The sequence below is a fragment of the Kogia breviceps genome, chromosome 10, assembly GCF_026419965.1.
Source record: "Kogia breviceps isolate mKogBre1 chromosome 10, mKogBre1 haplotype 1, whole genome shotgun sequence".
Taxonomy (NCBI): Eukaryota; Metazoa; Chordata; class Mammalia; order Artiodactyla; family Physeteridae; genus Kogia; species Kogia breviceps.
In genome coordinates this window covers 76,044,351-76,060,923 of record NC_081319.1, presented here as the reverse complement: position 1 = coordinate 76,060,923, position 16,573 = coordinate 76,044,351, and the positions used below count along the sequence as shown (strand labels likewise).

The window sequence follows — 16,573 nt, the reverse complement described above, 5'->3', positions numbered from 1 at the left end:
CTTCTTGCAGTTGACTTCGTTTTGCTTCAAGTTTTCCTTGTTGCTTCCTCAGAGTGGGACATGGGTTACCAGGAGGCAAGTGGAAAAGAGCAGCCAGATGAGCCTGGAGTTAGGGAAGACAACATGGACAACAGCTTTTTTTTTTTTTTTGCGGTACGCGGTCCTCTCACTGTTGTGGCCTCTCCCATTGCGGAGCACAGGCTCCGGACGCGCAGGCTCAGCGGCCATGGCTCACGGGCCCAGCCGCTCCGCGGCATGTGGGATCCTCCCGGACCGGGGCACGAACCCGCGTCCCCGGCATCGGCGGGCAGACTCTCAACCACTGCGCCACCACGGATGCCCTGGACAACAGCTTTTGATCCTGATGAAAAACGAGCAAAGGGAGCAAAAGTGAGAAGGAAAAAGGAGAGAACAGGTGGAGGGCAGCAGCCTTCTGAGGGTAGAGGGTAGACACAGGAGAGCTAGGGTAGGAAGGAGACAGTATGCAGTAGGTAAGAATAAATGCAAAACGGAAAAACCCAAACCTCTTCTGAATTATTTCGGGGCTAATGGAACATTAGCTTTTCCTACCTTCCACACTTCTTTAGTAAGACTTCATTTTACACCCAAAGAAGTAGAGGGTCGGGACAAGTCTTCCTAGTTTATCCACAAGGAAGCTGAGGCTGAGAGGAACTCGCACAAAGGTGTCTGATGATGGGTTAGGTGAAGTCCTGGGACCTGTTTCCAGATTCTGCTGCCAAAGGCACCTTCTGCACCCGCCCATTGTACTGCTTTCCTTGACCTTCACAGACATGATTTTTCCCTAAGGATCACACCCTTGAAAGTGTTTTCAAAGGCCAGGCTCCAGCACACGCCTAAAAGGAATATAGATGAGGGACTCATACAGGCCTTTTACCTGAAGCAGTGTACATACAGGCTGTTTACATTACAGAATCCACTTCATACTGCAAATGTGTTTCTACAATTTGTGTGTCCGCTGAACCAGTTTTCTCCACGTAGTTAACACTATAAAATTCCTCTATCTTCATTCCTGCAAAAAGTGTCATACTTTTTTTTCTCAAACATACCTCAGGAAATTTCACTAAGAACCATGGAAGTAAGCGGGGCACGGGAATATAGGTCACAGCTCTCTCCCTACCGGCAATCTAGAAGAATTTTAGCCCCAGTTTCTTCTCTTGAAATGTAGTTAGTTATGTGCTTGTTTCCTCTCTAGACTGAGCTCCCTGAGTAGAAATCATACCTGAATGATCTGTAGACTCCTAGTGTCCAGCACAGCGCCTGTAAACTGCTCAATAGTTTAGTGCTTAATGCCAGACACCCAGGAATCCTCCATCTCAGAGCACAAAGGCTGAAGCAGAGCCAGAGCCCAGATCCAGGGCTCAGCCCCCCCGAGGACAGCAGAGCTCGAGTCCTGCCTGAGCAATGCTGTTTCAGTGACCCCAGACACTGGAGTGTCTTTCTTTTCCCATTCCTTTCCCCCCAGTAAAATCCTGGCTACTCGCTCCACACCAGGCAGTGCTAGGGCCCCTCTCCTGGGACATGGCCTCCTGTACACGGGCCTGAGGGCTTTAACCATCCTAGGAGAAGGTGCCTGGTCTTTCCTCTGGGCGTGCCTCTGCAGAACACACAGACTCCGATCCTAATCAAGCAGCCAGATGATCCTTCTAACTCTTTATTCATGGGGCACACCCATTGCAAATGGCCTGAAGAGGGGCAAGAGCGTCATGTTGGACACACGTTTGTCCTTAGCAAGGAGAGAAGCTTGACAGCAGGACACCACTGTAAAAGACATTAAGGGATCCATCCACTGACGTAATTATTCTAGCCATAATTATTCTAACTTCTGTTAGTTATATGGGGACAACTTCCACTTTATATATTGATTACTTAAGAATCTTGATATCCTGACTGCTACTACCTATTGGTGGTGGTGGAGAGCAATTAAACCATAAAGTAGGGAGTCTAAGTATAAAGTCTAGGCCCCAAAGGAAAATTTAGGAAGTTTTCCCTCTGTTAGTTTCCCTAACAATTTGGGTAGAGTCACACTTGTGAGGGCAGGAACTCAAAAGGGCTTAGTGGGGCTGATTTTACAGATAAGGTTACAATTTGGTCAAACGTGTGAATCCAAAGAGAAACATGTTAATTCTGGAACAAGTTCTATGTAAAATAGTTTTTTATTTTTTTCATTTTTTACCTATCCCTTAGCCTTCTCCTTCCTGCAGAAACAAAAGAAATGTAACGATTAAAGAAAACTTCCTGCAGATTGAGGCACATTTATCTAACTTTTAAATGACCTCATTTTTCCTCCCTTAGTTAAGGGCCCATGTGAGGGGAGCAGCTCCGGAGGGAGGCCGGAGATGTTCATGACTAAACTTTCTCCTTGACCAATTTTGTTTAATTTGTAACTGTTTAGAAAGGCTGATCAGTTAAAATCCTACCCCCTCACTGGCAGGGGTATTCTTTGGTAATGGTATTTAATAACAGAACTCCCACTGGACATTTACTTACCCTTTTCTTCTGGGAGAAGCAGCCATTCCTCTTTGCAAAATCAAGACAATCACAGTTGCACATTTTCCCAAATCTTTGGCTGTATTGCAATGGTTGTTTCATTTTGTAATCTCCAACTAAACATTTCCTAACCATGGATTAACAATATAGTTACTGACTGGTTTCTTTTAACAGTATTTATCCAACATAACAAAATAAACTGCAATTTGTTATACTTTTTTTTTACAAAACATTTTATAAATATTTTTACAAAATGTATACAAAGCAATTTCAAGTGAGACATACTATACAAATGAAGGTATTTAAGCAAATAAAGCCCACACCACACTGACAGTGAGTGACGCGTCCTCTTTAAGTCAAGTCAGTCTGTAAGGCCTCCCTAATCTAACAAAGTCTGCTAAATTCTTCAGCGCTAAAATAGTTCTTTTTCGTAATTGCCAGTTTAAAATTTGCTTTATCTTTAGGCAGTACTTAAGGACACAGAAAATCAAATGCTTAATAACAAATTCACACTTTTCCACAACAACAACAGAAAAAAAAAAAGAAAGAAAAGAAAATGATTTTTGTTACTGAGTATGAGTAGCTCTAAAACTTAACTTTGACTAATGAATCTGAACAACTGAATGTTGGCCATCTGAGGCTGAGCTCTCACCCTCCACCAGAGGGGCCTCGACATGCGAGTTATGACCTAATCACAGGAGTAAAATATATTTCATAATCGTCATTTGTCATGACCTAATCACAGGAGTAAAATACATTTCGTAATTGTCATTTGTCATTATCTAGAATCTTTCCTCCATAAAAAGTAAACTTACATACAAGGACACAAAAATTTACAAGTTTCATTTTGGTAAATTAGGCTCTCCGTTTTCTAGACAAGTGTCAAGGCTTAAAAAACCCTTTAAGATGGTATATCGAAAAGTTGGGACTGGGGTAGCAGGGCAGGGTAGGGAAGAGAGAGAGGTGACAAAGGTACAAGGAGCTTATCTTGTCTCTTAAGAATTCCACTGATTCAGTAATTAATGTAACTCATTAGTAGCCTCCGTGAAGGCTTCTAGGTATAAATTTCTACGAGAAGAATTTGATCAGGAGGGACCATCTTTAAGTCTTGCTAGGAATTAGGGGAGCATGCGCCCTAAGAGAAAAGCCTATGAAATCATGGTGTTCAGGGCAGGGTGTTACCCCAGGGCTACCCAAACAGAAAGTTCCAACTGGCAATACCAACTTATCTTTCTAATATGTTACAATACAGGAAAAAGGGGAAATCTGCAACTTGGACATTGGCACAAATTAGGAAAACATGGTCACCGTAAAATGGCCCAGATTTTCCAATTTCTATTGGCTCAGGGGTGGGAGTGGGGAGAAGGTATTTTGCTTTTGTGAAGACTGGCTGTCTCACAGGGTTTCTTTGTTTGGGGGGGACTAAGGGGCAGGGAGAGTCTAGGTCTTCTGTTACTGTGTTTTCTAGTAATCAGAAGCCTTCCTTTCCATTGCGGGCCAACCTGGAAGAGAAATGCCCAACATGAGGATGACAGTGGGGTCACCCCCATTCTGGGGGTGGCCAGAAGCGGATCTTGGCAACAGGTTAGAATGGTGACCAGTGGGTGCACCTCTAAAGCCAGAGAGATGGACAGAATAAATGAGAGCCCGTGCACATAACAGGGAGGGCGAGTGTGTACACACTGTCGCCAAAATGACCTCTGGATCTGAACAGCCCAGACACACGCACACACACATGTACGTAAGAGGGTACGTACAAAATACCATATGTAGCTTTCCCAATGCTAGGAGATACTGATGGTTACAATGACATTGAGAATGAAAGTGCCAACCGAAACGGGATGACCTGGGGCAGGTATACAAGAAAGGAAACGGGGGAAAAGCTCCCTGAAAAGAAATATAAATAAATAAAGCAATAAGTCACGTTCACGAACAGGAACATGGGCCAAACACAAACTATGGCAGGGAATGTCCTTTGGCTCTCAAGTGGGAATCCCGGGTCTCAGATCTTTCCTCTCAGTGGTGGGCTGGCTGGTTACCTTTGGTTTGTCTGTGTTTTGGTAATGACTGCTGCCAGGGGTGACTACTGTTCTCAGACAACAAGAAGCAGAAACAAGGCCAAAGTCCCCTTAACGTTTAAACTGAAAAATTACAACACAGTGTTCAAATGAAAATACTTTTGACGCTTGCCTGTTTGTTGTGGGAGGGGTGCAAAGAGAGGTTAAATGGAACAAAACCCAGCAACCAACAAAAACATACATCGTATGCTGCCTAGATCCAATTATAGAATGCAAAACGCTTGCTTTTTCTCAAGAGTTAACATATATATGCTTGTACATATATACATATTATATTCCTCATGGCTCTATCCCGGCCTCCCCTGTGCACTGTGCCACTTAACTGGTTTCCATTTTCTTTTATTTCGCCTGGTGAGGTTATCTCAAGTCGTGCTGTCGCAACTCAAAACAAAGTATTCCCTAGATGAAACTCAACGTGGATATGCTGAAGAGGTGAGGTTTTGCTCCGGGAGCATCAGAAAAGCACCTGAACAATGAACAGGAAGCCCTGCTTGTGCGCTATAGGTGCTCACGCCAGGGCCGTGGGCCCTGGCAGAGCAGCCAGGACTAACTGCTCAGAGACAGCCAAGGGGAGAGCCATGTGGTCTCCTGGCCCATGACACCCCAAGACCCTCCCCAAAGCCAAAATTTGGAGATGCAGTGGGATATTCTTTACAAAGTGTCTTCTATCAGTCCTGTTTGATTTTCTTTAATAAGTCTGTTCTTTTCAAAAGACTTATGATTGTCAGAATTTTACCCAGGGCCTAGTGTACTGTGATCTCATTGAGTTACAGTGTTTTAAAAAAATAAAACAAATAAACAAAAACAAACAAAAAAATGACTATAAGCACTTTCAAGACACTTGAAATGTGTAGGGCCTATCAGACTGCTTTCTAACAAGGATCAGTTTTACTAAAGGATCTCCCTGTAACCACAACGAGTATTGCTCTTAAACAAAGAATGGGATTGAGATTAGAAAGAATAAGCTGTGATGAAAGATCAAGCAGGCTGGAGACAGGAGACCATTTCCATTGCTTTTGCCAGGAAAGAATGTAACTTGTCCGGGGCGGAGTCTCGGGGGCAGGTAGGGGAGGACTGCGACTATTAACACTCTAGGATACTATTTACAGCTGCTTCTAAAATGGAGTCAGTTTCTACAATGCCTTCACTGTGGTCCGGGATGAACTTTTCCAGGCAGTTTTCCTGCGAAGCCATTGGAGAAAAGTTGGGGAAATCTAACTCAACAGAGCCGCTAACCGTGGGGTCACTCTGGGGCTGCCGCCCCGCCTTTTTGAGTTCCAAGATGTTCTTAAATGTTGTTTCTAAACTCTTAGTGAGCTGGAGATCAGGCTGGGGCTCGGCTGACCCTTTCATGATGTCTGTGTGTAAAACTTCATTCTTTGGAGAATTCCGCAGAGTCTTGTCCTGGAAGGAGCTATTACACGTCATCTCCAGGTGCGAATCTACTAGGAGGCTTGAGAGTTTGCTCTCAGGACCGTAATCTGGTCTGGACGAGTTTTTCCGGTGCCCTTCAGGGCCCGGGGAGCACTCACTGCCTTTCACGGAGTCTTTCCGGCTGGTTTTCTCTTCGGACACACTCCGGTACTGAACTGAGCCCATTTTGTCAAATTTCAGTGCTCTGCCGAGGCATTCGGTTTTTTTAGCAATGTTTCCTTCTGCGGAGACCACGATGTGATTAGGCACTAGATGAAACTGGTCATGATTCGTTGGTTCTGCCATGCCTGGTTTGGCTCTGTCTCTGCTCTGGGCCTTGGCCGTCAGATGCACAGAACTGGTTGTTTTACTGCCATGCTGGTCACTCCTGCCCAACTGTGTCTCATGAGCAGCTTTATCAAGTTTGAAGGAACAACAGAAATCAGCCTGAAAGCCCTCTGGAAATGGGAACAAAAGGAACATTAATGAAAGAATGAGACAGGACTCGACAGTAGCCCCTCAGTGGATCAGGTGCAAACCCACCCCACCCTACCCCACTACACCGAGTCAGCTGTTCATGTCCAGGAATGTGCAGAAGCACAGTACTTGGGGGGGGGGGTCCTTTAAAAGGAACCGAGGCTGCGGGGCTGCAGCTTCCAGAGGAGCTTAAACCTCTTTGAAAAGGGAGTTGCTGGATGACAAATGGGAAAACCCAATGGGCAAAAAGCTCCACTCTGTCTTGGTCTCTTACTGCAGTTTTTGATCAGTTTTTTTTTATTAATGACTGCTTTGAAACAGTCTGAAAACAGAAATCAGATGTTAGTATCTGCCTCATTTCTTCCTTGGAGCAGAAGGTCCTGAACAGAGGCTTTGGCGGAGGGGCTGGGGAGGACACAACTACTTGTCTGTGGGTGATGGCACTTCAGTCCCTCTAAACACGTGGCAGGGGACCTGGCATAACTAGTGGCACTTTGCCAGGAACACAAAACGAACAGTCAACATGCACCTTAAATGGTATCTGCTTGGAAGGACAGTGGGGTATGGAGGAACCGGGTCTGAGGGTGAGCGCTGACCTGTGCCAGGCTCGAAGAGCCAAGGATGGCAAGAGAAATGTTAGTGAGGATTTAGGGGGTTGAGGGTACGGAGGGAGGGAGGCAGGTTGCTGTTACGCAAGGGCAAAGAAACTGTTCACTCTGGAAGTAATGAAAGTGAAATAGAGCTTTGATGATACCTACAAAGCCACAAACATGAATTTGTTCACTAAATCCCAAAATATGAGATCTAGGGGATACAGCCTTGAAATCAAAAAAGGTGATTCCACCCAACAAACACTGTGCAGGTACAATACAGAGGAGAACGGAGCATGCCCCTGCCCGCGTGACACCAGGCCTGAGGGGCTGTGACAAAAGAGGAGGGTTTATCTCCAAAGCCCAATTCACCCAATGGCAACAGGGGATTTCAGGTTCTAAGAAAAAGGGGCAGAAATATATCTCACATTATTCTCTTGTTTTTTGGAAAGATTTGAGGATTCTCCTAGGTATATGGCAATTCTTTAGGACTCTCCCTTTACACTGAGTATAAGGATCATGTATTCTCTTTGAAAATTTCTTAAGCCACATCAAACACAAGGCTGAACCTCAATATTTAAGTATCAGAAAAGATGTTAGGAAAAATAGAAGTAAAGCCAGAGGAAAATAATATTCCAATAGGAGGGGAATGGATTAACCAAATTAGTATATTAAAAATTTATTAAATATTATTTTGAAGACTATAGCAACAGGATAAATGGAAGAACATTAGAAGAACAAAATCATATCTAGCACGTGATATAATGATTACAATTATAAGTGATGTATGCAAATGGGAACCATAACTGGAAGAAAACTTGGAGAAATAAAAACATTCCTTTTCTAGGATAGTAAAAGTATGGGTAAAAATTGATATTCCACAAATTGTTATGTTATTCGATTTAAAAAATTTTAGATGCTAGAAAGAAGTACAGAGAATTCATTTTTGTTTTTGTTTTTTTTTTCTTTTTTTTTTGCGGTACACGGGGCTCTCACTGTTGCGGCCTCTCCCGTTGCGGAGCACAGGCTCAGGACGCGCAGGCCCAGCGGCCATGGCTCACGGGCCCAGCCGCTCCGCGGCATCTGGGATCTTCCCAGACCGGGGCACGAACCTGTGTCCCCTGCATCGGCAGGCGGACTCTCAACCACTGAGCCACCAGGGAAGCCCGAGAATTCATTTTTTTTTTTTTTTTTTTTGTGGTACGCGGGCCTCTCCTGTAGCGGAGCTCAGGCTCCGGATGCGCAGGCTCAGCGGCCATGGCTCACGGGCCCAGCCGCTCCACGGCATGTGGGATCTTCCCGGACCGGGGCACGAACCCGCGTCCCCTGCATCGGCAGGCGGACTCTCAACCACTGCGCCACCAGGGAAGCCCCAAGAGAATTCATTTTTAAAAGGCAGAATGTGGGTCGAATCTAGCGCAGATGCAAACGGCAGGAAGCTGATGGGGTGCAGGAAGAGTACCAACAAGGAGCACTACAATCTACTAGAGCCTGTGGGCGGGGACCATGTTTCACTGATTTCCCCCCCAACAATGCATTGCACATAGTAAGAAAATTCAATCATTTGCTGAGGTTCAGTTGCTTCTGGGAAGGCTTCTGACTTGCTTTCGTTCTCAAAAACTAGGGAAAGATTGATAAGTTTGAGTTTACAATGGGGAAGAAGAATCACTTAACTGAATGTAAAATTCCAGTTTGGATTTTGCAGAACAACCTTTTCAGAGCATTCATATCCTGCTCTCAACTCTGGATTCTTTTCTCCCCAGAATTCAGGATCTACCTTCAGGTTTCATACTCCAAGGTCACTTCAGACAGTCTCCGCAAAGCCATAGTCCCTGAACCCTGGCGGTAGCTCTCCTCTGCTTTTACTCTGGCGTTTCTTACCGGGGTCTACAAGTGCCAGGCGCTTGTCCCGGGACAGAGAAGCCCTTTCCTCTTGGTTGAACATTCTGTCGATCATCACCATCTCAGCGGAGGGATTGATCCGCTGAAAATGAGAAAAAGCCCAGTCATTTCAGACGCCCTTTAACAAGTGCAAACAGCTCGCTGTGTTTTGGGGACAAAGGAAGCAATCAGAAAGGAGAATATGTTTATCCTTGACATACTTTTTTGAATCGTGTTTTTTGAGGAAAGGTAATTCACCACACTGGTACAAACTTCAGAAGGTACTAAAGGGGATGTGGAAAGTCAGCCTTCCTTCTTTGCCTCCCCTGTGCACTGCCTTCCCCACCCACCCAGGGCCCTCCCTGCAGGAACCCTCGTGCCAAGCAGTTTAGTAAACTCTTCCAGAGGTAGCTTACGCAAACACACAAATTTACGTTCTTCGTTCTTTATTTTTGCACACAAATGGCAGCACCTATACACACTGTTCTGTACTTTTCTTATTTCCTCCTCTGCTTAATATGTGGGAAATCTTTTCATTAGGATGACCTTTTACTTTATATTCTGCTATGCTATAATTGTGTTGTGTTTTGTTTTTGGCCGTGCTGCATGGCGTGCGGGATCTTAGTTCCCCAACCAGGGACTGAACCCGTGCCCTCGGCAGTGAAAGCACAAGAGTCCTAACCATTGGACCTCCAGGGAATTCCCTATAATTATGTTTTGTATTAAGGCTTTCCTTAGAATTATTTTTTGCTGTACAGAATCAAATCTTAAATTATATTTCTGGGTCTTATTTAACATAAAAATTCATGGCAGATATAATTTGTCCAAGTAATTAGTCCATTTGTCCAAGTCTGTCCAAATGGTCCTTTTCTCACAAATGATACAGTTAGTCTTTTTGATATCTCAGAGTTTTGTTTCAGAAATGATTGTCATTATAAGAACAACTATTTCAGACTTTGGTGGCACAGTTTTAATATACATAAGTATAGGCATATCTCATTTCATTGCGCTTTGCAGGTATTGCGTTTTTTTTACAAATTGAAGGCTGTAGCAACCCTGCATTGAGAAAGTCTATTGGCAACACTTTTCCAACAACATTTGCTCACTTCATGTCTCTGTGTCACATTTTGGTAATTCTCCCAATATTTCAAACCCTCCACCAGCAAAAAGATTACAACTCACTGGAGGCTCAGATGATGGTTAGCATTTTTTAGCAATAAAGTATATTTAAATTAAGGTATGCACATTGTTGGTTTAGACACAACGCTACTGCACACTTAACAGACTGCAGTATAGTGTAAACATAACTTTTATTTGCACCAGAAAACGAAAAAGTTCATGTGAATCGATTTATTGTGATATTCACTTTATTGAGGTGGTCTAGAACTGAACCCACAATGTTTCTGAGGTATGCCTGTAAATATATACGCTTTAGTAAACACAAACACACACACATACATATTTATACTATATTGCATATGTGTATAATGTAGTTCAGCTAATCTCTCAAGGTACATTTTCAAAGCTGATCTCAAATTAAGTGGCACTGGTAAGAGACCAGTTTATTAAAGTCTGTATGATTTTAGAACTGCTTCTAAAATCTCAGATAGGTTTGGTCTTTCCATCATTTTCTGAGATACCTTACTCCTTTCTCTAATTATCTGGTGCTTTAAAATTAATTTTAGGGGAGTTCCTCAGCGGTCCAGTGGTTAGGACTCAGCGCTTTCACTGCTGTGGGCTGGGGTTCAATCCCTGGTCAGGGAACTAAGATCCTGCAAGCCATGCGGTGCGGCCAAAGGGAAAAAAAAAACAGCTAATTTTAGTTTCTATGTGGGGTGCTGAAAATGCTCTGGAATTAGTGAGTGGTGATGCTTGCGCTGCTTTGTGAATATACTAAAATCCATCAGGTTGTACGTTTTAAAATTAACCATGATTTTTTTTGGGGGAAATTATTATTGTAATATATGACAAAAGATTCATATTTATTTTACATCTTTATTGGAGTATAATTGCTTGTTGTGTTAGTTTCTGTTGTACTACGAAGTGAATCAGCTATATGTATACATATATCCCCATATCCCCTCCCTCTTGAGCCTCCCTCTCACCTTCCCTATCCCACCCCTCTAGGTGGTCACAAAGCATCAAGCTGATCTCCCTGTTAAGCATGATTTTTATGACATGCTAGTGATGTCTCAATTGAAAACAAGACAAAACTAACTTTTTATTCATTTGGCTGCACCACGTGGCTTGCAGGATCTTAGTTCTCTGACCGGGGCGGAAACCCGAGCCCTCGGCAGTGAGGGCACAGAGTCCTAACCACTGGACCGCCAGGGAATTCCCAAGACAAAACTAATGTTAACATCTGTCACCACCTCATCTTTTCAGATATTATTCTGAACAATATTCAGCAGAAGTGTTGCCGGTCCTCTCCCACGTCTTCTGGTTGGCGAGAGGCAGTGGGCAGCATCAGAGTGCAGATGGGAGTCAGGTGGTCCTGGTCTGTATTCTAGCTCTGCTAGTTACACTGCAAACTTACCTGCTGTATGATGTTGGGCAAATTACGTAACCAAAGCCCTAGTCCCTCATTTGCAACCAGGAAAACAATAGCACTGATTCAGTGTGATCAACCATGGAAACCATAGCAAATATAGCTGCTGTTAGTAGAAGATTCAGTCAAAGGTGAGTTTTTCTACAATTTTAAGTATCTGTGCCTTTTAAACTATGTTGGGAAAATGTAATTTCTTGAAGTTTTTCTCTCTGAATTAGTAGCTGTGACCTGTGGAGTTTAAGAAACGAACATGCTTGGTAGTGGAACTTTACCATGGCATCTTCCAGGAGCAGGCATCTGTACTTGTTAAGCATAGCTTGGGTCCTTTTTAGGAGCTGAGTGGCAACTGTTTCAAATTCATTGTCAACTTTAAAAAGAGAGAGAGACAAAAAAAAAAAAAAAAAAGTGAGAGAGTGCAAATCACCCACTAGGTCCTTTTTTCCTTAGGACTGTAATGAATTATTCCTCCATTTTCTCTTCTTAGTTTAGTTCTTGCTTGGTTAAACATCACCCTTCTGCACTCCTGTCCCTCACTGTTCACTGGAATGTGATCACAGAAACTCTTTTTAATACTAGCTTATTTTCACTCTAATTTGGAAACCAAAACCATAATGCCTTTAATTAAGATCATTTATAAAAGAAAACCACGTAACACAGACCAGCAGCAAATATCAATGAACAGAGAATGATCTACTAGTTTAGGTGACCTAAGCCTCCACTTCCTTCCAACATCATGAAAAACGGAAACTGCTGAGACAATGAAGTCCTACTGTCCGGGCTGGGCAGACCAGTTTCATGTAACGACACCAACTCGTCCATGGCATCTCGCAGGTCATGGTCCTGTGGCTCTGTCCTTTGTCTGTCTGTCTCCAAAGGTCTCACATTTTCCACTTCACTCTTCTCAGAGCCTCCACATCCCTGTTTAATGCTGGATGTGGACGCTCTTCCCTGGTCCTCCCAGGGAAGCTCACAGTGGATTGACTGCTGCACTCCCCTCAGAGACCCTGCTCTGGACTCAATTTGGAACCTCAAAGAATGCTTTTTGGGAGCTACAGTATCTATCTAATTCATAAAAGTAATAGTAGCAGCTCAGGGTATGTAGGCATTCTATCTAAACGCAAGGACTGTGCCTGAATCACCGTGCAGAGCACCTTGTCCAGGGCCATCCTGTCTGCAGCCAGAGTCCAAACAGTGCTCTGGATTCACTGCCCTCAAATGTGTCCATAAAATATTCGGACATTTGGGTATCCCTCCACAGAATGTTGAGAAAAATAAGTCACAACCCTAAACATGGACTGGGAAATCAAGTAAATTGGGAAGAAGGTAGGTCTGCAATGAAAAACAGTAACCTGGCTACCATCTGGGGGTGACGAGGCTCTGGTTCTCCTGTAGGGTGAGTCCCCAGGAGGGCGTCCCTAGGAGGGTGTCTGGTATCAAGGTGGCACTCTGGGGGTCCAGCCTGCTTACCTTTCTTCAGGTCTTCCTCTGTGGGCATGGAGCCCTGGCACACATGGTAGGAGAGCAGCCTTTGCACTGCGTCACTGAGTGATCGGAACTGACTTTTATCAGGTGTCACCGTGTGGGTTTGGTCCCTCTGTAACTGCTGGAGAATGCTGTTAAAGAGAAATGGCCAATGGCAGTGTAGAGTCATGTTAAGAAATCTAATCAGGATGATTATTTGCATGCAAAGACAATGAGAGACGCAGGAATGTTATTATCCTTAGTATAGCGGGTCTTTTTTCCCCTCAGTTTTATACTTCATACATCATGGTGGGTTTAGAGTTTAGTCTATCAACACAGGGGACTCAAACTATGACCCTGGCCTCAAAAGCATGGTGTTTCCCCCAGCCATTCAAGTGTGGGTGCGCACACAGACCTTGGCAATGCCTGACCATTGGCCAGCTAAGCTTATGGTAATATTTCTGTTCTGAACCCAGTAGTTAAAAGCAGTGTTAAATCAATCTCAGGGTTGAGAGGAGGAAAAGGGGAGTCTAAAATCACAAGAAGTGCAGACATTCTCTAGGATCCTTGTCCTTCTGGATCCACGCTCCCTTCAGGGTCTTCATCATTATAAACGTTCTCTGCCATTTGACAAGCTTGCATGATATTGTCTTCTGATACAGAACAAATCACCCAAGGTTCATTGGGATTTCGGGAGAAATCAGATATCTTGGCAGTGTGACCACCATGAATAAAGAATAACTCTGCTGGCCCATCTTCTGCATCTTCCAGCGGTTGTTCCAATTTTACTTAAATCCCAGACATTCAGTCTGGGATCAGCACCACTGGAGGCCAAAACAGTCTCAATGTGAGGCGACCACTGAACCTGGAATATTTCCTCCTTATGTGATTCAAAGGAATGTAACTTAAGTTTCAGATTTCTCAGATCCCACAAGGCAACAGTCTTGTCAGCTGATCCTGTGGCAAGAAGGAACTCACTATAAGGACTGAAAGAAAGTCAGTTCACTTCAGCAGTGTGAGCACCAACTGTGTGGCTTGGTTGGACATAGGACTTTATTAAACCTTGCTTCTCCTCAGAGACCCTTAGGCCAATCAGAGGGTATGTGGTTGCTAAAAAGACAAAGAACTATTCTCCTTAAGAACAAAAGGGTGAATGGTAGGCTCAAACTACATTTGAGATATATAGATAGATAGATATTTAGATATATATATCTCCTAACAGAAATAAACTACAGGGAAAGATTTCCAAAGTATACTTTTAAAAATATGTAGTATCATAACCTGACTGCTGTTGTATATTTGTTGAAGGTTAGGAACCTAGAAAAATGTTCAAAATGGGTCATTTCCGAAGGTAACTCACAAAGCTCCTTTAGTTAGCTGTTTTGCAGCAGGCCTCTTTTGTCCTCCCGAATGACTATCCACCTAAAGACAAAACACACCTCTTATTATTCCCTTTTGTAGAAAAAATAAGCAAAATACAGTTATACATAAAGGTCACTATGTTTCCAATATTTTCAAATCCTTATCAAGAGCAGACTCTAAGCATGTTGCATTTGCTGTAATTTGCCAGCGTTGAAAAATGAAACAAGGAAATCCATAGACCCATGTAGTGAAGTTGCACTGTGTCAAGATTATAGAAAACTGTACTATCAGTTCCTTGGAAGGACTTAGCTTGGACCTTATAAGCCTGAATTCCCAACTCCCTCTACAAAGCTTCATTTTATTTTTGAAGAAATATATTTTAACTAACAACTCCATAAACATCTGAAAATTCAGTAGACAGTCCTTAATTCATCCTCTCAGTGGTAAATAAGGGGGCAAACACGTCTGAGCTCCTGTCACATACAGTCCAGGTGTGTGACCTAGTAGGGCATTTCTTAGATCACGGTAAGGAACAAATACGCCTTACATCAGAACCTGAGAACTGAACCAGATCCTTCACTGAGTATTCCAGGCAGGCCCAGACTACCACAGATTTCATTAAGCTATTATAAGTTTGATGGAGAAGAGACTAAGGCCTCAGAAAACTGAAAACAAAAATTTTTTTCTTCTTTTTCAGACCAGTATGGGTTAAAAGACCATAGGGACTGACTACTTCATACACTCCTGTAGGAAAAAAAATCTCTAGTGTAACTAAGAGGAACAGATCCACTTTTGATAGGATAATAATCATTATCATTCAACAGTAAACTACATTTTTTGAGTGCCTACGATGTGTTGGCTGCTGGTATACTATTAATTCATGAGGAAATGAAACAACTGTAAATATGTGAGAAATAGAACATTCATCCTATAAACATTAACATTACAAGGCGTGGCTCTCAGGGAAGGTCTTCAGTGAACACTTCTGTGGGCACACAGGGCGACAAGGCTGACTGTGCAGATGATGCCAGACAGCCACGAGCAAGCAGAAAGTGATGTGACCACATTTTCTGTCAATCATGCTGAACATTGAGAAGAAGCTGTGCAAACTGTTTTCTACCTGCACAGCGGGCTGGCCAGGAGACGATCCAACGACTTTTTCCTGCTGTGGTTGTGTGGTTCCTAAGGACACTGGTATAACTTTGCTTCCAGAATCCTGTCCTATTAGAATGAACACATGAGACAATGTTCAACAGAAACAATAAATCAGGCCCATTGTGTAACCCCTAGAGTCCAATATACACAGATTACTGAACATTCTGAAAGGGATTTGTTTATCATGGGTGCTGGCTGTGAGGAAGGAGAGCAGGAAGTACATTTATCTACCAAAGCTCTAAAGACAGAGGTAAGGATTATTAAAGCTTATTTAGGTAATAAATAGAAATAAACACATAAATAAATGGTAATAAATAAAAGCTGTCAATGCTAGAGTTTCAAATTATCTAAGGTCTAAGGAATAGGCCTCGAGCCAGTGATCTGTCAGTACTACCGAACCCCCAAATACTCACAACTTAAGAAAGGGAGGCCCAAACAGGGGACTGGCTAGGAGTGTTCATGCTGTCATCTTTTCTAGTACTTATTGAGCAGTGCGGGTGTTCAAAGCTTTAGAAGAAATGGAAGACATGGCCCACGATAGTTTTTGTTTTTGTCTGGGTCAGCGAGGGGGAGTTGGGGGGGGGATTCTAAATATACAAATACAGGATTGTTACAAAGTCGCATGTGCCGTATAATACTAGGTTTCATTGTTTCTAAGCAGCACACATTTTTTTCACATAATTTAATGTGTTGTAATTTAAATAGAAGTGCTTTTTTTTCCTCATTAGTATATAAGATACTACAGATGCAACATGGTACATTATTCGGGTGGAAAGGATACGGAAAGAAGGAAGGATCAGAGAGGAGGTGAGGCTGAGTGGAAGAGATGCAGGATGAGGGATGCGTGAAGAGTGTCCCCTGGGTGCTGGGAGGACAGGGACGGACTAAAGAGAGCTCACAACAGGGGCTCCTGACCTGGCAGTGTGGTGCTCAAGAGGCCTGGGATGGGCGCTTGCCTCAGGCCATCTGCGGTCTTGGAAGCAGAAATGGGGGACGTCTGATTCAAACTTTTTTTCTGAGCCTGTGAAAAAAACATTGCCAAGATGGAAAAATTAATTTCATGATAAAAGCTTTAACAGATCACTTAAAGTGCCAACCAA

General features: G+C 43.3%; 1 protein-coding gene and 1 pseudogene across 4 annotated transcripts in view; both read right to left on the bottom strand.

Annotated features, from left to right (window-relative positions):
* Window positions 1-2,570: 2,570 nt before the first annotated feature.
* The window catches only part of BICRAL (BICRA like chromatin remodeling complex associated protein), an 82,862-nt gene continuing 68,859 nt past the window's right edge, over window positions 2,571-16,573 (bottom strand). For all 4 annotated transcript variants that reach the window (XM_059075645.2, XM_067006231.1, XM_059075647.2 and 1 more), the window contains exons 6-12: window positions 16,389-16,494; window positions 15,439-15,539; window positions 14,317-14,378; window positions 12,963-13,108; window positions 11,768-11,862; window positions 8,948-9,050; window positions 2,571-6,457 (exon numbers count right to left, since the gene is read on the bottom strand). In XM_059075645.2, coding sequence (XP_058931628.1) covers window positions 5,670-6,457; window positions 8,948-9,050; window positions 11,768-11,862; window positions 12,963-13,108; window positions 14,317-14,378; window positions 15,439-15,539; window positions 16,389-16,494 — 1,401 coding nt within the window. In that variant the 3' untranslated portion in view covers window positions 2,571-5,669. The remainder of the gene's footprint in view (window positions 6,458-8,947; window positions 9,051-11,767; window positions 11,863-12,962; window positions 13,109-14,316; window positions 14,379-15,438; window positions 15,540-16,388; window positions 16,495-16,573) is intronic.
* On the bottom strand, window positions 13,122-14,299 carry LOC136794903 (histone-binding protein RBBP4 pseudogene; annotated as a pseudogene).